Source organism: Malurus melanocephalus, unplaced genomic scaffold (assembly GCF_030028575.1).
Source record: "Malurus melanocephalus ecotype Western Australia unplaced genomic scaffold, MMel_1.1 scaffold_368, whole genome shotgun sequence".
NCBI lineage: Eukaryota > Metazoa > Chordata > Aves > Passeriformes > Maluridae > Malurus > Malurus melanocephalus.
Window position 1 is genome coordinate 531,408 of NW_026623600.1, and position 24,037 is coordinate 555,444.

General features: G+C 53.3%; 1 protein-coding gene across 1 annotated transcript in view; it reads left to right on the forward strand.

The window, feature by feature from the left end:
• Positions 1-24,037, forward strand: part of DNAH9 (dynein axonemal heavy chain 9) — a 189,280-nt gene that overhangs the window by 11,637 nt on the left and 153,606 nt on the right. The window contains 16 exon segments of the mRNA XM_057378622.1: positions 745-1,003; positions 1,421-1,662; positions 2,646-2,781; positions 4,182-4,378; positions 5,184-5,605; positions 7,797-8,019; positions 10,036-10,202; positions 10,495-11,365; positions 12,563-12,693; positions 13,979-14,105; positions 17,898-18,050; positions 18,975-19,100; positions 19,807-20,046; positions 20,991-21,151; positions 22,532-22,688; positions 23,451-23,555. Coding sequence (XP_057234605.1) covers positions 745-1,003; positions 1,421-1,662; positions 2,646-2,781; positions 4,182-4,378; positions 5,184-5,605; positions 7,797-8,019; positions 10,036-10,202; positions 10,495-11,365; positions 12,563-12,693; positions 13,979-14,105; positions 17,898-18,050; positions 18,975-19,100; positions 19,807-20,046; positions 20,991-21,151; positions 22,532-22,688; positions 23,451-23,555 — 3,717 coding nt within the window.

Genomic DNA, 24,037 nt, shown 5'->3' on the forward strand with positions numbered 1-24,037 from the left:
CCTACAATGTATAGCATATGGGTAAAGCTTGTTCTTCTTCTGTTTCTTTTTTAACTTCTTCTTTGTCCTTTTTCCAGGATTCCAACTTTCTGTGAACTAATCTGTCTGTATACTAATTTATTTATTATTTATATATAATATATACATAAATATATATGCACTATATATTTATATACAATATATATACATATATGTAATATACATAAATATATAATATATAAAAATATATAATACATTTATATATAATATATTTAACTATATATAATACATTATATATAATATATATAATACATAATATATATAATACATAATATATATCATTATATATATTACTATATATAACTTTATAATATATTATGTATAAAATTATACATTATATTATATATATAATATATAATATATAGTATATAATATATAGTATATACTGTATGTATTATCTATTGTATTTATATATTTTATATTTATATATTATAAAATATAAATTTATATAAAATATATTTATATTTATAGATTTATATACTAATTTATTTTATTATTTATTTACCCAATGTTTTTTGTTCTCCAAAGCAAACAGCTCTGCACTGTGCAATGCCTGCAGCCCCACAAGGTGGGACAGMCCARGAGGGTCCAGGCCCTTCACAGYGTGCTGCTTTGGGGATAAACAGGAGGAATCCTTTGTGGGCTCAGCAGGGATGGCAGGGGCTGGCAGGGCTGTGCTGTGCTCATCTCTGTCCCTGTCCCCAGCTGGTGTCAGTGCTCAGGGAGGTGAGCTACCTGCGCTCCAGCCGGGCAGGAGCAGCCATTCCCCCTGCAGCAGCCGAGATCTTCTCCTGCAAGGAGTCCTTCAGACAGCTGGTGGCCAGCCTGGAGCTGATGGGCAGCAGCTACAACAAGGTGCTGAGCAGCGTGCTGGAGGTGGAGTAYCCTCTGCTGCAGGGGCAGCTGCAGGACATTGACTCCAGGCTGAGAGAGGCAGAGCAAACACTCACCTGGCAGATGGAGGGTGAGCTGGCTCTGTGGGACCCCTGGGTCTCCTCGTGTTCCCCCAGTCTGTGTTCCAGCGGCAGTTCCCAGTAGGACAGGGCACTCTCCAGCAGAGCTGGCACTGGGGGGATGAGGAGCAGCCCCAGCTTGCCTGCTCCATTCCACATTGCCCTGATCCACCAGGGCTGTGGACGGGATCCTGCTCCCCTCAGGTTCAGCCCAGGCTCTGGGCAGGAGAGGCTCTGGTGGTCTCTGCTGTGGCTTTTGGGGGTAGGAGGGAGGCAGAGGTGGCTCCGCTGCTCGGGATGATGCATTTCTTGCCTTAAGAATGAAGGAGAAATGCATGAGACCATGGGGAAAAGGTTTGAAGTGGGGAGCACCAGAGCTTGGCYCAGCAGCTCTGAAAACAAATYMTCAATGGTMTCRTTTTCCTCAGGTGTYTGGGATCGCATCTCCGGGGTGCTGGGTGATGTCCAGAGCCTCGAGCAGAGGGTGCAGAAAGCCAAGGACAACGTGGAGCAGATCCACAGCCTGGTGCACTCGTGGGAGTCACCCGTGCTGGAGAGGAGGGACCCCAAGAGAGAGTCAGTGCTGAGCCTGGAGGAGTGCCAGGAGTGTCTGCAAAGGCGTTACAGCCTCGTCAGGGACTGCGGSCACAGGATCCACTCACTGGTGAAGGTCAGGGCACCTTCCCGGGCAGGGGGGGCTCCTCAGGGGCTCTGTGTGTCCCTGTGACACTGAAAACTTCCAGAGCTGCTTCACCTTCCATGAACTCCCTGAATTCTTGGGAAAGCCTTGCCCGATGATAATGAATGGCTGTGAGGGGTGAGCTGCAATGGGGGTGTGGGGCTGGCACCACTCAGGGTGGCTGTCCCCTGTGTCCCCTGTGTCCCCTGTGTCCCCTGTGTCCCCTGTGTCCCCTGTCTCAGCCCGGGCAGGGTCTGGCTCCAGCTCTGGCTGTTGGAGCCACTAGAGGGGAGTGCTGCATCGGGTTTGGGATTCTGCTCCGAGGAAAAATCCCCTCTGTGCTGTTCACCTGAGAACAGGGGCTGGGGCTGACCCTTTTCTTTCGGGCTGATGTCCCTCTGAGGACAGGAGGTGATGTGACTGTCCAGGGAGAAGCTGAGTSACAGCAGAAAAGCTGCTGTTCCAAACCTCAGTGTTTCCCAGCAGCTTTTGCAGAGCTCAGAGTGCTCTGCAGGCAGGAGAAGGCCCAAAGCTCTGCTCCTCAGCTGGCAGCAGTCAGGTGTTGTGCATGTCAGGGACAGCCCCTGGCCCAGAGATGGGTTTTGGGCAGAGCCCTCTCCTGAGGGTCAGTGGCCTTGAACTCTGAGGGGAACTGGCTGGACTCAGGATGAGCCTTTGAGGCCCCCAGTGCACCCCAGGGGTGAAAAGCAGCCTCACGTGCCCTCAGAGGGAGGTGAACATGGCAGAGCTGCTAAGGCTCTCCTGCCCTTCATTTTCACCTTGAATTGTTCCTGGAGACYAAGCAGCCCTTGACAGCAGCAAATTGTGGCCATGCCCCCAGGAGCAAGGTCCATCTTTCCCATCCCTCCACGAGTCTGACACCCCTGTGCTCCCCAGCATGTCCTGAGTTGTGGGCAGCTCTCTTCAGGACAGGCTCAGCCCCATTTTTTGAATGAATCTTCTTTCTCCTCCAGGAAAACCAGAGCCTGTTTCATGCAGACCCAGCATCTGATGCCTGGAAGGCGTATTTGGATTACGTGGATGAGATTGTCCTGGATGGGTTCTTCAGTGCCATTGAGTGCTCACTCAGATACCTCCTGGAGAACACAGGTGACACCTGCTCCTGTCCCCAGCCCCTTCAAGGGGACGTCTCTTGTTGTGCTCCCTCACACTCAGGAGTTGTTCTCTCCTTCCTGGCTTTGCTCTGGCACGGGAGCCTCCAGGAAGGGAGGGTGGCTCTGTCACTGCACTGCTCAGGGGGAGGGAGGTTGGAGGTGACCATGCCCTGTTTGCAAGGATTAATGAATGCAGAAAATTGAGACATCATCCTGAGTCTGTGCTTGGGCAGCAGGTACCTCCCATCCTCCCATGCCCAAGCATTAACCTGGCACCATCTTTCCTTTGTGAGGAGTCTCAGGAGCCAGTTCTGCTCCTGAAAGGCACAAAATAAAACCCTCAGTCCCTGAGCATCAGTCCTGGGCAGAGGTGAGCTGGGTTCAGGAGTTACCAGACCAGCYCTCCTGCCTAAGGCCACCAGGGAGAGTCACTCCTCTGCTGAGAGCAGCCAGTGTCCAGATAAAGCACATCCCCAGGAATGCTTTCCTTTTGGATCTGGAGGCACAATGAGTCGGAGAATTGCATCCAATTCCTCACCATCTTGTTAAGARCCAGCATATGCTGTCACATTTGCATCTGGCTTCAGTTTCTGGTTGCTGTTTTTTTTCTTTTTTTTCGTGCCATTCACCACTGAATGAAAGAGCCTCTTGGTTCCTGCTGTTTTTCTCCTYTGCAAGCACTTCCATGCTGTTGATGCCTAAAATCCGGCTACCTAGAACAGAGCCCAGACAGAATTCAGAGAATCCAAAGCAGTTCTGTTCATGGCAGGGCCTTCAGGGCCATTCAGGGCAGTCCCAGCCCAGCCAGGGGCTGCACCCACAATGGACAATGGCTCACGGCTTTTTCACCCTTTCTCACTTTTGTCCATTTGCACATCGGGCCTGAATCCTCCAATTGCAGCTGCAGCCAATGCAGTCAAAAACTCCAACTTGGCTCCCCCAATTCTCTCTTGTTTCCATCTCTTGGGGCCTGGCACAGGGAGGTGTCCTTGAGTTTGGGGCTGCAGAGGAATTGTTTTGTGTAAAAATGGGAGAGCAGGAGCTCAGCACCGTCTGTGGAGTCTGGAGTTAAACACTGAAGAATTCCAGGGTTACAGAGACGTGGAAATAGAGAAGCTGAAATCCTAAGGCATCACTGTCATTGTTCAGCTCTTGGACTCCCTTTGCATGAGCTGAAGAGCTCGGTCTCTTCAAGCCTTTCCTCCTCAGGGTGTTTTGTGGTCCTCAAATCACTTTGCCAACATCTCAGTGGGTTGTGCAGACCCCACTGAGTGTGTATTTGCCACCACACCCTCCTGCTGTCCCTGTGGGGCTTGGGGTATCTTGTAGCAGGATGTTAGTGGTGGCTCAAAATTCCTTGAAAACGATCCTGGCATCTCTGTTGTTCCCTGACAGATCCCAAGGCAGGGCTCACTCCCCTCTTTGAGGTGCAGCTGGATTTGGTGATCCCAGATTTGGTGTTTCGTCCCCCCTTGGACCCTGGCACCAATGATGGCTTCTGTGACATGGTGGAAAGTCTCCTCAATGGCATCTACCRCATGTCCTCGCTGGTGCCACGGCTGGCCCCACACAGCGGCTTCTGCCACTACCAGGTCTGTGCCAGGGGCTCCCTGTGCGGGGTGGCACTGGGGAGGTGCCACGTGCTCCCACCTCACTGTGCTCTCCTCTCTCTCCTCTCTCCTCACCCCTTTCTCTCCTCTTTCCTCTCTTGCTCCTCTCCTCTCTCCTCTTTTTCCTCTTTACTCTCCTTTCTCTTGTCTCTTTCCTCTCTCCTCTTCCCTCTCCCTTCTTCCGTCTTCTCTCTCCCCTTTCTCTCTTCTTTCCTTTCTCTCTTCTTTCCTTTCTCTCTTCTTTCCTTTCTCTCTTCTTTCCTTTCTCTCCTCTCTCCTTTCTTTTCTCTTCTCTTTCCACTCTCCCCTCCCTTCTTCTCTTTCCTCTCTCTTCTCTTGTCTGTCCTCTCTCTCTTTCCCCTCTCTTCTCTCATCTATTCTCTCTCTCCCATCTCTCCCCTTTCTTTTCTCCTTATTTTTCTCCTTTCTCCTCTTTACTCACCTTTCTTTTCTCTCCTTTCTTTTCTCTTCCCTCTTTGTTCTCCTGTCTTCTCTCTCCCCTTTCTCTCTTCTCTCCTTTCTCTCCTCTCGTCTATCCTCTCTTGTCCATCCTCTCTTGTCCATCCTCTCTCCTCTCCCCTCTCCCTTCTCCCTTCTCCTCTCTCCTCTCCTCTCCTCTCCTCTCTCATCTCTCCTCTCTCCTCTCTCTATCCCCTTTCTCCCCTCTCCTCTCACCTCTCTCCTCTGTCTCTATCCCCTCTCTCTCCTCTCTTTTCTCCTCTTTCCCCTCTCCTCCATCTATCCTCCATCACCCCTGTCCCCCCTGTCCCCACTGTCCCGTGTCCAGGCTGACCTGGAGGCCATGCCCACACTGTCCATGGCGCGCCAGGAGCTGCTGAGCCGTGTGCAGGTGGCAGTGGGTGCGTGCTGCGAGTACCAGGCTGGGCTGGGGCGCTTCTCACACCTCTACAGCGAGGACAGGAAGGAGCTGTGCCGCCAGTTCCTGCTCTATGGCCGTGTCCTCTCGGCTGCAGACATGGACACCCACGAGGACGGGGTGCCCGAGGCGCCGCCCACGCTGCAGCAGTTCAGGGAGCACATCGACTCCTTCGAGCGGCTCCACGAGGAGGTGATGTGCCTGCAGCCCRTCTGCACCTTCCAGGGCTGGCTGAGGGTCGATGCCCGGCCTTTCAGGGCAGCCTTGCTCAATGAGATCAAAAGGTGGAGCTGGGTGTTCAAGCAGCATCTCCTGGATCACGTCACGCACAGGTGAGAGCTGGTCCTGCCTCCGCTCCTGGGACCTGCACTGGGATTTCTCTTGTTTTGGCTGGGTTCTATTGTTTCACACTGATAACTGAGTCAGTTATAGAATYGTGGAATATCCTGAGCTGGRAGGGATCCACAAGGACCATCCAGTCCAGTCCAGCCCCTGGCCCTGCCCAGACCCCCCAACAACCCCACCCTGTGCATCCCTGGGAGCGCTGTCCACACACTCCTGGAGCTCTGGCAGCCTCGGGGCTGTGATAACTTTCATAAACAACAYAGGAGAAAGAGAAGGGCCCATGCTGACGCCAGCTCCATCACATCCCTGGGTCTCCCATGCCCTGGTCTCTGCTGGCATGTGAGTTGAGAATGGTGACATCTGCAGCAGTTTGACAGRTAACAACATGGACTTCAGCTCTCATCTGGTGGGACCATCTTTATTACACACACTTCAGWATTTATGTTTCTTCTGTTTACAAGCTTTAGGATCAGCTGCTCTRCCAGGCAGCAGTAGAGACGGAGCAATCACACAAAACCAAGAACAGCAGAGCGATGTTGCTGCTCTTTTATCAACACACACATACACGCACAAACATTCTCAACCCAGTTTTCTGGATGGGACATTCTCACATTGGTGTTTGTGGCTTGAGTTAATCCTTTGGTATGTGCTTTCYCATGGSARCAGAGCWGTTACCAAGGCYRGGRTGGCTGCAGMAGCTCYTACAGCATCCTCTGGTACCGCTGCCATCCCTGAGTGGTGCCCTGGCACCTGCTGTGTGGGATAGGGAGAGTGTTTGCCTGCTCATCCCAGGCCAGACAATCCCATCTGTGCCAGGGCTCTGGGCTCGCTGTGCTGTGTTTGGTGCTGGCCATCGGTAAAGCTGCATTAATTAAAGGTGCATTAATTGCTCTGCTTCCACAAGCCCATGATTCAGGTATGAACAGTCACAGGGAGGTGCCTTAAGGGTGCAAAAGGAGCAGTTTGGGCTCCAACTGTTGCAGTAATATGTGTTCCTTGCTCTGAAAAACTGCTCAGCCTGTGCAGGACAGTGCCTCGGGTGATTTCCTGGGCTCAACTCAGTCACAGCTGAAGGRTGTCTCAGGTTTTGGATGCTCCCAGGGAAGAGTTCACACACATCTGAAGAGGAGGCTGCTGCGTGGGGTGTGATATGATCTCCTGAGTGCTTTTCAGCACCATAACTCTGTCAGATAATTTCTTTGCAAAGAGGGTTTGTGTAGCCAAGAGYGAGCATTTAGGAATTGTTACTGAATGTTCCTGACTCAGCATTTAGTCTTTATGAGGTGAAGTATTTAAGGATACTTTTAGACCCAGCAGCATCCAGAGAATTTAARCAGGTACTTAAAAGTAAGTGTTTTGAGAGGTGGAGAATGGATGTGCTGGGAAGGCCTGGAGAGCCAGGAGCCCATTGTTCCTCTGCTGAGAGTGCCCTGTAGCTGGTGAGGTTAAGAACAGAAAAAAGGGGGTGAAGAAGTGTGCCCCAAACCCTCCCCTTGTCTGTGATGGTTTATGGCTCAAGGGCTTTGAGAGAAGGAACCATGACATTATTTTTAAAGACCTGGCAGATTTTTTCCTCCCACATGTGTCCAGTGGCTTTTCTGAACTGCTGTGAATTTGCATCACCTGCACCCTCCACCTGCAGGAGGGAGCTGCCCTGTGAGGGGAAGCAGCGCAAGAAGGAGAATTCCTGTTTTGAGAGGTGGTTTTGAGAGGTATTACAGCTTTGCAGAGTGTCAGGTTCACCTGGGGAGCTTGTAGTGGAAGAGGAGGGGTAAAAATGTCACAGAATCCCAGAATGGTTTGGGTTGGAGGAGACCTGAAAGCCCATCCATGGCAGGGACACCTCCCACTGTCCCAGGCTGCTCCCAGCCCCAATGTCCAGCCTGGCCTTGGGCACTGCCAGGGATCCAGAGCCAGCCTGGGCACTCTGTGCCAGGGCTTCTCCACTCTTCCAGTAAAAACTGACCTTTCAAAGTCCCCCTCCTGAGCTCACTGTCTGTTACCCTCCTGTTCAGGTTCCCTGTATCCAGTTGAGAAGTCCCAGACTGTGTTTCTGTTCCTCGAAGGAGCTGTACCACACCCAGGAGTGCCTTTGAGCATGAATTGCAGTTGTGAGGCTGGATATGAATTCCAGAGGAGCTGCTCTCACCTTGTGCTTCCCYGCTTTGTGCCCTGCAGCTTGGCTGACCTGGAGGAGTTCATCCAAACTGCTGAGAAAGGTTTGAGCAGGAAGGTGGAGAAGGGCGATTACRGCGGCTTGGTGGAGGTCATGGGTCACCTGCTGGCCGTGAAGGAACGTCACAGTGCCACTGATGCCATGTTTGAGCCCYTGAAGGAAACCATTGAGCTGCTGAGGGCCTACGAGCAGCAGCTGCCCGAGGAAGTCCACCAGCAGCTGGAGGTGGGTGAGGGCTGGTGCTGGACGTGGCATTTGCCCAGGAGCAGAAGGCAAAGGCAGCAGGAGTGCAGGAACATCCCAGGGATGCTCAAGGCTCTGCTGCCTGTCATTAGAGGGCCTCAGTGGGTAGGGTTTTGCTATTGCAGGATGTTTCTTAGTAGCTCTAAATTTTGGAGTTTTGAGATTTTTCTTTTAAAGCAGAGATTAAGCCTTTTGTTATGTATGAAAAACATAGAATTGCTTGCTCCGACTCCCAGCGATTACTCTTGAAAAAAAATTAATGCATTTTCAAATCCATCTGTTAATTAGGTTGAATTAGAATTATTTTTAAATAATAAGCTGGCTCTTGGCAGCTATGGAGATGGGGAGGATAATGTTGGCAGAGAAGTTGCCTTCTCACAGGACTTCAGTCCTCCTCTGGGTCAGACCACCAGAGCTGCTTTACCCACAGACCATCACTGGGAACAGGTTATGAAAGTATTATGGCACCTTTCCACATCTGGCTGTCATGAGTCGGGGTTTTTGGGGAATTCCTTCCATTTCTGCCAGGGCACCATGAGATGAAGGTTGTAAGGATGGTGAGGCACCCAGCCAGTGCTGGGGGACAGAGAAAAGCACTGTCAGCAGCCAAGGGGGTGCAAGGAGCAGGGTGTGGGTACCTGCTGAGGGGTCACAGGGTGCTGTGGGCAGAGGGGTCTGTGCAGGACATGGGGATAAAGCAGCACCTGTGGGGCAGASGCTCCCATTTCCTGCTGCAGGCTCAGGTGGACCTGAGGGGTGTTCAGCACTCCTGGGCTTTTCTGCCTTTGCAGCTGTGATCTGTGGGGTGGTCAGTCMCCAAATCTGGAATAGTTTGGGATCCTAAACACATCCAGGGTCCTACAGAGTCTCTGAAAACCAGGAGAGCTGCATTGCATGGGTGCTCGAGTCTTCATCCACCATAAAGCCCAGTCTTGTGGGAGCCTGGCTCCACTAGTCCCCCTGCTTGTGAGCTGCTGGTGTGGGCTTGCTCGTGCAAATACCTCCAAAGAGCTGATTTATTTTCCTGACAGAAGAAGGGGGGACRTTGAACAGCCATCCACACACAGGAGATAGCAAAAGGGTTGTTCTTTCTGGCAAGCAGCAGCAGCACTTGTCTGTGAATGATTCATTCCCTCCTGTACAGGGTGGGAAAAGCAAAAGTTCCTTTAGGCACCTCTTCCTCTGTGGCTGTGGGATGGATGGGCTGGAGCTGCTGGTCAGTAAGAAGAGAAGGAAGCAGCTCTGTGTGTGCCCTGCCATGGTCATGGACATGATTTCTGTTGGGACTGTAATACAAAGTGCCATGGAGAACCCCCTCAGGAGGAACTGACCCCACCCTGGCCATCCCTGCAGCCTCAGAGCTGCCTCCAGCTGTTTCAATTCTTTCTGTTGTGCTGGTGGGTCTCCATTGATCTCCTCAAGAATGTGAACTGGGATGGAAGGAAACCCAAAGTCTTTCCTGTGGGCTTGCACAGTACATGGAGAAGAGGGAATTTGGGGACAGCAGAGGCCTTGGCAATCATAGAATTGTTGTCAAGTTTGGAAAAGACCTCTTTTGGTGGTTTATGATGTTATGGAAGGATCATAAAATCTCACTGTGCACCCAGCAGCACCACCACCACGTTCAGCACTGAGCCACATCCCCAAGTGCCACATCCATGATTTCATACCCTTTCAGAGATGGTGAGTGCCACATCCATGATTTCATAACCCTTTCAGGGATGGTGAGTGCCACATCCATTATTTCATAACCGTTTCAGGGATGGTGACTCCATCACTGCCCTGGGCAGCCTGTTCCAATGCTTTACAACCCTTTCTGTGAACTTTTCACCTAAAACCCAATCTAAACCTCCCCAAGCACAACGTGAGCCACCCCAGCCAACCCCCCTGGCGGTTTCAGAGCCGGGCTCTGTTGCCTTTCCCATTCTGTGGTTGCCATGAGCAGATCTCCCCCYGCAGAGCCCATCCCTCCCCTCAGCAGTGCYKCTGTGCCCACAGGAGCTGCCAGAGAAGTGGARCCAGGTGAAGAAGCTGGCTGTGGCCGTGAAGCAGCAGCTGGCCCCTCTGCAGGCCAGCGAGGTGACAGCCCTGCGCCAGAGCTGCGCCGCCTTCGACGCCCAGCAGCTGCAGCTCAGGGAGCGCTTCGTCAGAGAGGCTCCMTTCAGGTACCCACAGCTCCCAGCATCACACCTGGGGAGGAGAAAGCTTTAAGGGCTGGTTCCTGCGTGTCCTGGGGAAGCACAGATCTGCCTGCTCGCAGTGCCTGGGGTGCTGTGTGCCTGGGTTTGGGTGCTGAGCACACGGTGCCACTCTAAGGTGGTGGCAGCAGTGGAACTGCCATCAGGGTGTAGCAGAGACCTTTCATCTCTCCCATGGCTCTCAGAGGCACTGCCTGCTTCATGGGCTCTTCAGAAGTTGTTTCAATATCACTTATGGAGAATAAACATTTGTTTCTAGGTTTGACACCGAGAAGCCTTATCAAGTGCTGGATGCAAAGCACATGGAGATTAAACAGATGGAGTCAGCCATGACCTCGATTTATGAATCAGCTGGTCTGTTTGAAGTCATGGTGCCAGAGTATAAACAACTGAAGCAGTGCAGGAAGGAGCTGTGTCTTCTCAAAGAGCTCTGGGATATGATCTCCCTGGTGAACACCAGCCTSGAAGACTGGCAGAGCACCAGATGGGTGGATATTAACGTGGAAAACATGGATCAGGAGTGCAAAAAGTTTGCAAGAGAGATTCGGAATTTGGATAAGGAAATGAGGGGGTGGGATGCTTTCAGTGGGCTGGACAGCAAGGTGAAGAACATGCTGACAGCCCTGAAGGCTGTGGCAGAACTTCAGAATCCTGCCATCAGGGAAAGGCACTGGAACCAGCTGATGCAGGTGACGGGTGTGAGGTTTGTCATGGACTCACAAACCACCCTGGCTGACCTCMTCAAGCTCAACCTGCATGAATTTGAGGGGGAGGTCCATGGCATTGTGGACAAAGCAGTGCGAGAGATGAGCATGGAGAAGGTGCTGAAGGAGCTGAGGGTGACCTGGGGCTCCAGGGAGTTCCAGTATGAGCCTCACCCCCGCACCAACACCCCCTTGCTGAAGTCAGACGAGGAGCTCATTGAAACTTTAGAAGACAACCAGGTGCAGCTGCAGAATTTGATGTCATCCAAATACATTGCTTTCTTCCTGGAGGAGGTGTCTGCCTGGCAGAGGAAGCTCTCCACGGCCGACTCTGTCCTGTCCCTCTGGTTTGAAGTGCAGCGCACCTGGTCCCACCTGGAGAGCATATTCATCGGCTCCGAGGATATCCGGGCACAGCTCCCCCAGGTAGGRAAACCCAAATCCTGGGCTTCCTGTTTGGGAAGCGGTAAAGAAGAGGCTCCATTATTAAATGGGGTTATCTGTAGTGCCAAATTTCCCAAAGCAGGGCTTTTCCCCTGCTGCCTCCCTCCTCTGGAGGCTCCCCAGTGCTGTGGTTTTTTCCCCCAGTGCTGCCCCAGGATGTTTTGTACCCCAGGCTGTGCTTTAGCCATGCTGAGGGGCTGATCTCCTCCCTTCCATCCCTGCATGGCAAACACAGAGTTCCTGGGGACAGAGCAGGAGCTGCCACCTTCCCCCATGCTGCAGGCATTCCCTTGCCCTCAGAGGGGAGAGGAACAGAGATGATTGCTCAGACACTGCAAATCATCAAACACAGCTGGCCCAGGAGCTTTGGCAGTGTCCCCTTCCTGCCCTTCTGYGCTGGTGCTGGGGAGGGCAGCTCTTCTGCCTCTCTGCTCTGGGGAATGGAGCAGAGYTGGCACTGGGCCCCTCCTCAGGGTGCCCTGAGCCCACTCCCAGTGTTGTTCCAGGCTCACAGCCGTGCTGAGGAGGTGATGAGGGAGCTGCAGTGTCCCTGTGCAGTGCCACTGACAGCACTGCAGGCTCTGGCCCCCAGAGAGGGTGGACATTGTCCCACCTGGACAGTGCCCCACTGTGCCATCCTTGCCTCTGGGCTGCTCTGCTGGGCACACCTTGCTGGCTGGGCTGGCTGTGAGTGCTGCTGCCCAGAGCCCTGAGCCCTGTCCCCTGTGCCAGCATGAGGCCACCTCCAGCAGCTGGTGCTGAGTCAGAAACTGCATCGTGATTTAATCTGCATCCCTTGGGGCAGCTGCACCTCAACACCCCCTGGCACATGCCATGGACCAGCAGCCTCTCCTCGTCCCCAGCAGAAGGGAGGGAGCTCAGACCCTTTGGAKGCTGCTCCTCCTTGGGATGCATGCAGGGCTGGGGAGGATGTGCTKCCAGGGCATGGGATGTTCATCCAAACCTGGCTGGGAGAGCTGGGAGCRCTCAGCCTGGAGATTTGGTCCAGGCACCAGGGTGGGAGAGCCCTTTGGGCTGCAGGAGGGACCCCCTCTGCCCTGGGCTGAAGGCTCTCTGCAGGGTAACCTTCCCTCCACCCCAAACACAGCCCTCRAAGGCTGGGAGGTGCCAGCACACAGTTGGAGCATTACCCTGACTGTCCTTTGTGCTGCTCTGTAGGACTCCAAACGCTTTGAAGGAATTGATGTGGATTTTAARGATCTGGCCTATGAAGTTCAGAAAACCCCAAATGTGATTGAGGCCACCAATAAACCAGGWCTGTCCCAACAGCTGGAGGACATACAGAGTAGGTAGGTAGAGCATCAGTGCCAGGATTTTGTCAGAGACTGCAATCAACCCTAAGAAGTTGGTTGAACCTGTGTTCCAAGGCTTTTTCCTGAGGCTGTGCATCCTCTGCAGTCACAAATCACAGCTTTTCTGATCCTTTCCAAGTCTTTRTAGATGTGAACCATTGCCCTGAAGCCCCTGAGTGGAGTCTGGTCCAGTCTCATCCTGAATATTGATTGGTACCCCTTGTTCAGGCCCAGGCGTTCAGCTGAGTTCAGCACCCACGGCCTCGCTGCCACCCCAAATACAACGTGGGATGTCTTTAGATGGATATTGGGAAGAAATCCTTCCCTGGGAGGGTGGGCAGGCCCTGGCACAGGGTGCCCAGAGCAGCTGTGGCTGCCCCTGGATCCCTGGCAGTGCCCAAGGCCAGGCTGGACATTGGGGCTGGGAGTGACCTGGGACAGTGGGAGGTGTCCCTGCCATGGCAGGGGTGGGACAGGAGGGGCTTTAAGGTCTCTTCCAACCCAAATCATTCCACAATTTTGTGATATCTGCAGCAGAGCTGAGCCCATTTTCTTTAATTTACAGAATTATCCCTGTGTACCCTAACACAAGGCATAACAGAACTCCCTGAGACAGACCTGAGTGTCCTGAGATGGAGACACTTCTCACTTAACATATGAATCTGCCTGAAAAACACTTCAAAGTCCATGTTAAGCTGTTGTGCCAGTAGCAGCTCTCCATTTCAAATAAAGATCTGATTTTATTTTCAATCGAACAAGGCCAATGTTCCTCACAGAGAATGTTATTTAGGAACTTTGTAAGCTCAGCAGCAGTTTAGCATGTGAACACTGCAAGATTCATTTTAGATTGGAGCAAACAAGTTTCCTTTCATGCTTTGCAAACACAAAAAGCTGAGTTGGTTGGAATCAGACTTTAAAATGYGGCTCATTAGAATAAAAGCAGTTCWGGAAATGTTCATCCCAGTGGATGCCACCACCTGTGGCAGCTACAAGCTTGTCTGAAACAGTGGGTCAGGCTGCAAACCTTTCCAACCTCTTCTTCCACTTGTGTTTCTGCTTTTTTATGAGGCTGCCCTGACTCTTGGGAGTTTGACCCTTGGAGTACAGAGTGAGCTGTGAGTTCCTGTGCTCTGTGGATCTATTCAGGGATGGGGGAAAGACCAGCCTGCAGGTTTAGCTTGTGCTTGGCATTTCCCCACGCTGGGGAGGATCTGCCAAGGGGMAGCATGAAGCATGGCAGGGCATTTACCCACCTCTCCTGGGCTCTGCTTTGTCTCCCCAGACTGTCTCTGTGTGAGAAGGCTTTGGCTGAGTATTTGAACCTGAAAAGGTTGGCCTTTCCCAGATTTTACTTCATTTCTTCTGCAGATTTGCTGGATATTCTTTCCAACGGCACCAACCCACATCTGGTAAGACTTGTGCTGCATCACTTTGCATTTTCCAGCTATCAGTGGACAGGGGTTGTCCTGGGACTCTCCTTAGTGTCCTTTCTGGAGTGATTTTCTCCCCTGGAGTGGATTATTAATTCTTTCACAGCTGGTATTTGTCAGTCCTGGCTGACAAGGCAGCACTGCACTGGGTGTTGTCTGATCTAACCCTGCTGGTGCTTGTGGCAGGTTCAGGGAGCACCYCCGTGGGTTTTGTGCCACAGAGACAGTGGGTTTGTTTCTGCTGGGATACAGTGAGGTTGCAGGAAATCGACTTTCTGAAGAATCTCATCCAAAACTTGTTGCTGATCTTGGATCCCAACCTGGGATGCCACCAAACAGCAGCTGCTGCTGAATGAGCCACAGACTGGTCATGCCAGGGTGGAAGTGTTGACCACTGGTGGCTGTACAGGGCTCTTTTTTCAGGCAAAAGAGGCATTTGCCAGTGCCTGCTTCAGCCTTGCCCGGTGCAAAGCCTTTGGGATGTCCTGCTGGAGGGTAGGAACGGGCACAGCCTGCAGGAGGGGAGCAGCTGGCGGGCAGGAGGGGGCTCAGGGCCAGGCTGGGTGTCTGACCCTGCTCTGGGCCTCTGGGATGGTGTCTGAATGCCACCCCGAAGGTGTGGGGAATGCCCCAAATGCACCATTCCTCCTGCTGACTTGGAGGGCTGCTGGATGGTCCCGGGGAGGAACTGGCAGTCCCCTTCCTGGTGTAGGGAATGGCTTCACAGTCCCTTCCTCCCAATCCCAGAGATCAGAACACCCTATCCCCCATGGGCTGGGTTCAGAGGAATCAGTGCTGCAGGTGCTTTTCCATATGGATATGGCAGTGTGGAATGAGTCCTGGTGCTGCTGGAGCTGCTGTCAGGAAACCTCAGCCCCTTTGCCTGGCAATGCTGTGCCCTGACCAGCCCGTTTGGGAAGGCATCACTTATCCTAACCAATGTAAACCAAACMAACATGTTCACAGCAAATGGAGACTGCTGGGTGGGGAATCAATTCCTTATTCCACCTTTTAGTTTGAGCAATCTCACCTTCCCTAAGCTTTCCCTTATTTTTAGCGTTCATGTGAGCACATGAATGGGGCAGGCTTGGAAATGCTCTTGCTGCCCCCAACCCTGAACTCGGYTTGGATCTGTTTGCTGCTGCTGGGTGATTTCAGCCCACAGAGTGTCRTAAATACACAGCTGATTGATGTTCAAAATGGAGAGAGAGAAAGAAAACACAGGAAGCAGAGAAAAGCTGCTGCACTGAAATGCTCCACGGAGTAAGGAGAAATTCCTGGTGCTTTCTGTTATTCAAAACTATTTGCAGTAAAATCAAAGTAAATGTCAGGCAGGATCACACATGGATACGCTCTCAGCCTTTCCACTGTAGTTTCAAAGCCTGATAATTCCTAAAGGACGATTAAATAGACAATGATATTATCCACTTGAACTGGATATCGAACTGGTGCRCATTCAGGAGCATTCTGGGCTCCGGTGGCAGAGTTGTATTGAGAGCACAGCCAAGGCCCTGCAGCGTGGCCAGGGGCTGTGAGTGGACACTGGGGATTGCTGAGCCTGTCCACTTAAGGTGTACAACAGGATGCCATGGTTTATGTAAGATTTGAAGGGAGATGTGCTCATCCTGGYGGGGAAGCTGAGTGTCCACTGCTCCTTGGTCCCCTTGGCACTTGCTGGGGTTTGGCCAGGTGAGAAACTGAGGAGCTGTGGCCACCTTTGGACAGCTCCTGAGGAGGGTGGAGTCCTCTGTGGGACAGGGAGTGAGAGCTGGACAGACAAGTCATAGGATCACAAGATATCCTGTGGGAAGGGACCCCCAGGATCACCCAGTCCCACCCCAAACCCCCCAACAATCCCCCCCTGTCCATCCCTGGCAGCGCTGCCCAAACGCTCCTGGAGCTCTGGCAGCCTCGGGGCCGGGACCATTCCCTGGGGAGCCTGGGCAGTGCCAGCACCCTCTGGGSACAGAAGAACCTTTCCCTGATCTCCAGCCTGAGCCTGCCCTGGCCCAGCTCCAGCCATTCCCTGGGTTCTGTCCCTGTTCCAGGGAGCAGAGATCAGAGCTGCCCTTGGGAGGAGCTGCAGCCCCTGGTGAGCTCTGAGCTCAGCCTGCTCTGCTCCAGCTGGACAATCCCAGTGCCTTCAGCCACTTCTCATATGGCCCCTCAAGGCCCTTCCCCACCTTCATGTCCCTCCTCAGGACACTCTCTAACGGTTTCACCTCTTTTAATAATTGTGGTGCCCAAAGTGCCTCAGCACTGGAGGTGAGGCCACTCCAGCCCAGAGTAGAGCAGGACAATGCCCTCCCTCCCCTGGCCAGCAGTGATGGGTTTGATGGGCCCAGGACATGGTGACCCTTTGGGCTGCCACGGCAGTGCTGTCTCATATCCAGCTCACCACTGACAAGGACACTCAGGTCCCTTTCTGTGGCACTGCTTTCCAGCCTCTTATTTCCCAGTGCTCCCAGCTTTTCCTGAAAGCAGGAGAGCACCAGGCATTAGGGGCTGTTCTCTTCTCCCACCCTGCCTGTGGGGTCTATCCATGTCCCTGTCTCAGCTGTCATGGAGAGAGGCAGCACCAGGCTGGGACAGCTCTGGGGCTGCCCTTTCCCGTGGGGTCCCTGCTGGCAGCAGGATGTGACACACAGGGATTTAGCTGTGGGTGACATCGTGCTCCAGAAGCTCTGGTGACCTCTCAGCTCCTGTGGGCAGGTGGGAGCCTCAGGAGCTGTGCCAGCATCTCCCCTTTGGCTTTGCAAACCCAGCCAGGTGRGAACAGGACAGGACTGAATCGTTCTGCTCCTTCTGGAAAAGTACTTTTGATTAAGATGGGGGTTTTGTCTGGGTGGTTGAGSTGTTTGTCCTGGGTCTTGAACAGAAATAAAGATCTGGCTTCTCCATGGAGGAAAATTCAGGACTTTTCTTTGATACAAAGTTGATATTTAGGAAGGAAAAGCCAGAAAGGTTCCTAGTGAGGAAAACTGCCCATTGCTGAGAACAGGACAAGGTGGAGCAGTGGCTGGGGACCTCTCAGCACTACATACAGGGAAATTGGAATCAGGGGTCCTTGCAGTGTTTGGATGGTCTCTGTGCTTTTGCCCTTTTGGGATATTTCAGGATTTATTAGGGGCTGTTCTAAATGAGGTATAAGGAGGTGGAAATCCTGAGAAGGACAGCACRAGGCTTGTGTTGGCATCCTGGCCAGGAGTGAGAAGCTGTGGTGCTGCCAAGATGTCCAAGCCATGTTCTGTGAGCAGGACTGTCTGATGGCAAACTGAGCTCAGCTCCCGCTCCAGGCCAGCTCTTCAGCACACAGAGGCAAACCAGACATGGCAGGGAATGTGCTTCTCCCTTCCTGCTGCTGGCCTCCTTGAGAGAATCCTTCCAATTCCTCTTTCTGTGGACCCAAAAGTGCCAGGCCCAGAGGGGAGGGAAGGAGGGGCGGAGAGCCTGGAGGAGGCTGCAGGATGGCTGGTGCTGGCCCACARGGGGGAACACACCTCTGAGGATCCTTGCCACAGTCCGAGGGACATCCTTGTCAAAGGAAAATTGGTGAGACCTGTGTGACTTTCCTAAGGTGTTTTGCTGTCTCCCTTTGCCAGTGTGATCTTTGTTTGGTAGAGGGGTTTTTCTTGGGCTGGGGGAGCGATTGAGAAGGGGGAGGGTCTGTGTGATGGAACTTCCAGGAGGGTTACAAGTGASTGTCCCTGTCACACCTTTGCTGATCTCTGTCCTGTCTTCATCACTTCATTTACACAATCCCCTTTGCAGGTGCAGCGMCACCTTTCCAAGCTCTTTGACAACTTGGCCAAGCTGAAATTCCAGGTGGACTCTGAGCAAAAGACAACCAAGGTTGGGCTGGGAATGTACAGCAGAGAGGAGGAGTATGTGCAGTTCAGCAAGCCCTGTGACTGCAGCGGGCAGGTGAGAGGGAGGACCTTGTGTGTCCAAACTGCTGCTGGAACCTGCTCTCCCAGCCCCTGGGWGGACATCCCTGGCCAAGGTCTTGTAGGGGAACTGCCCTGCCTTGATGAGAAATGCTGGAAGAGGTGGTGTGGAGCTCAGTCCTTGCTTACACCACAGTTCTRGTCCTCCTCTGGATGGGTCCTCACAGCCCGTGATGTGAGGAAGGGCTGTGCCTTTTCCTTGCTAGGTTTTTTTTTGTTTTGATTATTGAAAGACGTTTTGAGGGTTATTCTTACCCTCCCAGTTAGGGAGTCGATGCAGACTGAAAATAGATKAAGTTATTCCATGGTACCTCTACACAGGTACCTTTGGAAAGAGAAGAGTTTTTTTCCCGTTTTCCAAGTCTTACTTCTTTCATAGGATGAGTCGAAGTACAAAATATAATAATCAAATAACTGCTCAGCTTTTCTGTCCTTGTAGCTGCACTTTTCTCCATGGACTATTACAGGAAGCTGAAGTATCTAATACCATCTCTGAGCTCCCCGGTGATGGCACTTGGCATTTAAACTCTCCCCTCAGCGAGGACTTTGCCTGTGAAATTCTAAATTCAGCAGGAATTGAGTTCCCAGCATTCTCTTGCTGCTGGCAGATTGTGCTCAGGTCCCCCAGGTGACTGTCATGGCCTGGAGCTGGAACACACTGAGCTAAATTGCTCCTCGGTGGAGTTGAGCTTGGCTCCTCCTGTAGCTGGAGTTCCACAAAATCCTGCCTTGGTGTCTGGAAGGAGATGCTGATCCTGCAGGACCAGAAATGGCTGAGTGCCCCGGTTTGGAGGAGCCCGAGGCTGCTCTGACTGGAGAGCTGAGCTGTTTGTCCCACTCCCTCCTTCACTCACTGCTGGTGAGGAGCAGGAGAGTTCCTGGGCTTTAATCCCTTGTGCAGGTCGAGGTGTGGCTCAGCCGCCTGCTGGACACCATGAGGGCCACGGTGAGGGATGCGATGACAGCGGCCGTGGCGGCGTACGAGGACAAACCCAGGGACCAGTGGCTCTTTGACCACCCTGCCCAGGTACTGTCCCTGCTCTGGGCCACTTGGGCTGCCCTGCCACCCTGCCCTTCTGGTGGGGCTCTGGCTATGCACAGGGATGGTTCTGGCCATGTACGGGGACTGTTCTGGCTGTGCACCGGGACTGTTCTGGCTGTGCATGGTGACATTTCTGGCCATGCACAGGGACAGTTCTGGCCGTGTACGGGGACGGTTCTGGTCGTGCATGGGAACATTTCTGGCTGTTCTGTCCAGCAGGGAGGGAGGGAGAGTTCTCCTTTCTTCTGGCAATCTCCTGATGGATTCCYAGGCTGAGCTCAGTGCTCTGGCTGAAGCTCCAGGCAGGAGGCAGCTCAGGGATGTGGGCAGCGGCTGCTGCCACAGCTCAGGGGTCACAGGGAGTGCCTGCTCCCAGAGAGAACAAATGGGTGAGGCCTGATGAGAAGAAAGAGCCCCTTGGATGCTCCCCTGCTCTCAGCTCAGCCTCCTGTGTGCTCAGACATGGGACAGGGGCTCATTTACTGATGAGCAGCTGCCAAACGTTTCTGGGGTGGGGTTCCATGGATACCACGGAGCAGATCCCTGCTCTCCTGCCTGCTGTGACACTCTATGACAAAATACCTAATTTCATGTCAGGGACACTTCATCCTTGMCCTCCCCATGGATCAGGCACTCTCAAACGTAAGGCAGCCCCGGTGTTTCCCTGTGTTGAGCTGGTCTGTTCCCCCAGGTGGCTCTTTGCTGCACCCAGATCTGGTGGACAGCTGAGGTGGGGATGGCCTTCTCCAGGATGAAGGAAGGCTACGAGAAGGCCCTGAGGGAGTACCACAAGAAGCAGGTGGCCCAGCTGAACACGCTGGTGACCATGCTGCTCGGGCAGCTCTCCGAGGGTGACAGGCAGAAGATCATGACCATCTGCACCATCGACGTGCACGCTCGGGATGTGGTGGCCAAGATGATCGCACAGAAGGTTGGGATTCACAGCTCAGTGTGGGCCATGCTGAAGGGGAGATCACAGAGTGGCAGACCAGGCTCAGGCACTGGGATCTCTGCCTGGCTCAGCAGGGAGCACATGGCCATAAGGAAAAGCATTTGGGCTTTTCTTTCTGCAGCGTTCTTGTTCTGGTTGGGGCCACAGGGAATCCCTTGGGAYCTGTCCACCTCTCCCACACCCCTGCCCTGTCATCAGATACTCACAGAACGATTTGGGTTGGAAAGGACCCTAAAGTTCTTCTCATTCCAACCCCCTGCCATGGGCAGGGACACCTCCCACTGTCCCAGGTCACTCCCAGCCCCAATGTCCAGCCTGGCCTTGGGCACTGCCAGGGATCCAGGGGCAGCCACAGCTGCTCTGGGCACCCTGTGCCAGGGCCTGCCCACCCTCCCAGGGAACAATTCCTGCCCAATATCCCATCCATCCCTGCCCTCTGGCAGTGGAAAGCCATTCCCTCTTTGTCTGTTCCCTCCATCCCGTGTCCCAGTCCCTCTCCAGCTCTCCTGGAGCCCCTTTAGGCCTTGGGAAGGGCTCTGAGCTCTCCCTGGGACCTTCTCCTCTCCTCGTGATCACCCCAGCTGTCCCAGCCTTGCTCCAGAGCAGAGGGGCTCCAGCCCTGGTATCACTCTGTCCTTGTCACTGTCACATCCTACCCTGCAGGTGGTTGGGAAGGTGCCCTTCATGTTCTGGGTTGTACCTTTGCCCTCCCCTGTGTCCTCTGAGAGGCAGCCAGGCTRAGCAGAGCTTTTTGGCTCATTTGGTCTTCTCTGCGAGTTGGGGAGGTGCCACTCCTCASCCCCTGCCCTTGCAGTGACCAGTCCATAGCTGGTGACCACTTCCTGGCCGTCCCCTTTGGGCCCCTGAGCAGCATGTGCCTGCCACCCCACGCCCTTGGTGACAGTGCTGGTGGCCCGTTGCAGGTGGACAATGCCCAGGCGTTYCTGTGGCTGTCGCAGCTGCGGCACCGCTGGGCAGACGAGGAGCGGCACTGCTTTGCCAACATCTGCGACGCGCAGTTCCTGTACTGCTACGAGTACCTGGGCAACACCCCCCGGCTGGTCATCACCCCCCTGACCGACAGGTGAGTCCCTGCCAGCCCCTCACGGCTGGGCTGACAGACGGGTTTATTTGGGATGCCCACATCCCTCTTGTTTTCCCTTGTGTCGCAGCGATCTGGCGGCAGAGCTCCAACTCAGTTTGGGATTTTACGGTGTTGCCCTCTTGTGTCTGTGCCTCAGATCCGGGCTGAGATGCAGCTCCCAGGTGAAGATACCCATGGTGGGTGCCCACCTGGGCATGAGGTGTCCGCACCCCACAGGGCTGGGGGTCCCAGAGCTTTTGTTTTGTCCCAAAGGACACATCTGCCATTGGGTCACTCATCTCAATGGGGACACAGACCGTGGCATGAGATGCTGAGCTGTCTCACCTGGCTTCCAGCTGCCCATCCAGATGTGTGAAAGTCTCCTGTGGGTCTCTTGTCGTATCTTTCCACTCTACATGATGCTTCAGTGGCCATGAGCATCTCGTGTGGCTCTGGTCACCCCTGTTGGTCAGCCAAGCCAAGCCTCTGTGCACAATYAGGTTTTGTTGGCCATGGCCATACAGTTCCATGTTTTGGACAGAGGGTGGGCACCTCTCTGGGATTCACCCTCAGCCTAATGGAGAAGCTTTGGGGGCTGCTGCAGCCATCAGAGCTCAGGAATGGGGAGCAGGATCTTTTGGGCTGAGGAGCACTGGGAAGCCAGAGGAAGATTTTTCTGAAAAGCTGACCTTCCTCTGGACATTCGCAATGTCACTGAGTGTGACGGTCCAAAGAAAGCACAGCCTGSAGTGGAGGGGTTGGGCAGACCCCAGGGCATGATGAGGATCTCTTGGATTCAAGGAGCCGCTGAGGGAGCTGGGGGGGCTTTCCTGGAGGAAAGGAGGCTCAGGGGGGACTTTGTTGCTCTCTACAAATCCCTGACAGGAGGGTGTGGTTGGGTGGGGGTCAGGCTTTCCTCCCAGGGAACAGGGACAGGGTGAGAGGAAATGACCTCAATCTGCACCAGGGGAGATTTAGATTGGCTATTAAGAAGAATTTCTTCACTGAAAGTGCTGTCAATCCCTGGCACAGGCTGCCCAGSGCAGTGGTGGAATCAGCATCCCTGGCAGTGTTTAAAAAGCATGTGGCTGTGGCACTTAAGGACATGGTTTAGTGGTGAACAAAGTGCTAGTGCTGGGTTGATGATTGGATTTGATGATTTTAGAGATCTTTTCCAACCTTTGTGATTCTCTGGAGCAGTCACAGCAGGGCAGAGGTGGCTGTTACTGCCCRAGAGGACTCTTGGCTTGGCTGTGCTCACACAGAGCTGTCCCAAAGGAGGGTGAAGGGCTCTCTGGAGGGCACTGCCTGGTGCTGTGTCCCTGCAGTGACCCGGAGGGCACAGCTCAGTGTTTATCCCTTGTCCCTCGCCCTGTGCAGGTGTTACATCACCCTGACCCAGTCTCTGCACCTGACCATGAGCGGGGCCCCTGCGGGCCCTGCTGGCACCGGCAAGACAGAGACCACCAAGGACCTGGGCCGTGCCCTGGGCATCATGGTSTACGTGTTCAACTGCTCCGAGCAGATGGACCACAAGGTACGGCTGCCCCTCGGTCACAGTGCCCCTGCTGGGGTGCCCAGGGCCCGCTGGAACCCACAGGATGAGGGTGGGTTCTGATCCACCCCTCTCCTCACACCCCTGCTGCATCCCTTCCTGCCAAACAGCTTTTTCTCCTCCTCCCTTTCCTTCTCTGAGACTTGCACAAGGCTCTTCAGGAGTTCTTCAGGAGTTAGAGACCSAAACTGTGCTCCCTGCCTTGTTCCACCGTTCCTTCTCTCCTGGAGTTGGATTCCACATGAAATCCTTCACAAATCCTGTTCAGTTGGGACAGAGGCTGTGCTGCTCCGTTCCCTCTGGGCACACCCATGGGCTGGCACAGGGAAGGATCTCTCCTGTTTYCTTGGGATCCTCTCCTGGAGTCTGGCCAAGGCTGGCTGTGGGGCTGATCCCTGTGCTCCCCACGGGGCACTGGGTTTGATGGCCTTGGATCATATTTTATCCAGCTGAGGGCTCTCATGGAAGCTGGGCCATCCATAACTCAGCCCAGGTGACCTTTAAATGGAACCGGAGTGCAGAGATGTCAAGAGAGTGCAATTAGCAAATCAAGTGGCAAACTGTGCAGAGCTATAAATATTATAATTGAGTTGTGCCTCCTGCCCCCATGCACCTTTCTAAATACCCACAATAGACCGTGAATTGCTATAAATAAACAGGCAGGGAAATCAAATCCATTTTTGCTGGAGTTGATTCCGTTTGTGATTTCACTCCTGTAATTTTATTTCACTTTTTTCTTTTCAGTCTTGTGGGAATATTTACAAAGGCCTTTCCCAGACAGGAGCCTGGGGCTGTTTTGATGAATTTAACAGGATCTCGGTCGAGGTCCTTTCGGTGGTTGCTGTACAGGTAAGTGGAGAAAAGCTTTTGGATGAATACGAACCAGGCAGAGCCATGCTGCAGCATTCACAGCCAGGGTAAATATGGAAAATGCTTGTTGCAGTCTCAGCTCATGTGTGGGCAGGTGAGGGTCTGTGTCCCAASATAAATCACATGAGTATCACAGCAAGGACAAAATGCAGCAGTGATGTCCTGCAAACCTTTTTGTAACGTTTTTCTTCCCCCAGTTCCAGCATTTGTGTAGAGGCAAWTCCTTACATCTCCTTTTCCCAGCTCAGCACCCCAAGGTGCAGCTCTGTACCTGCTCCCCCTGAGCAGGACCCTCYGGAATGAATGTGCTGGGAGAGAGCTCAGGTTCTCATTGCAGGGAGCAGAGTTTGACTGCTGCTTGCTCCCCCTGCCATCTAGAGAGTCATTTCCATGGAGGACAGGGCGGGGTTTGGGGCAGATCATGGGCCACAGGTCTTTTGGGGCTTTCTACTGCCTCTAGT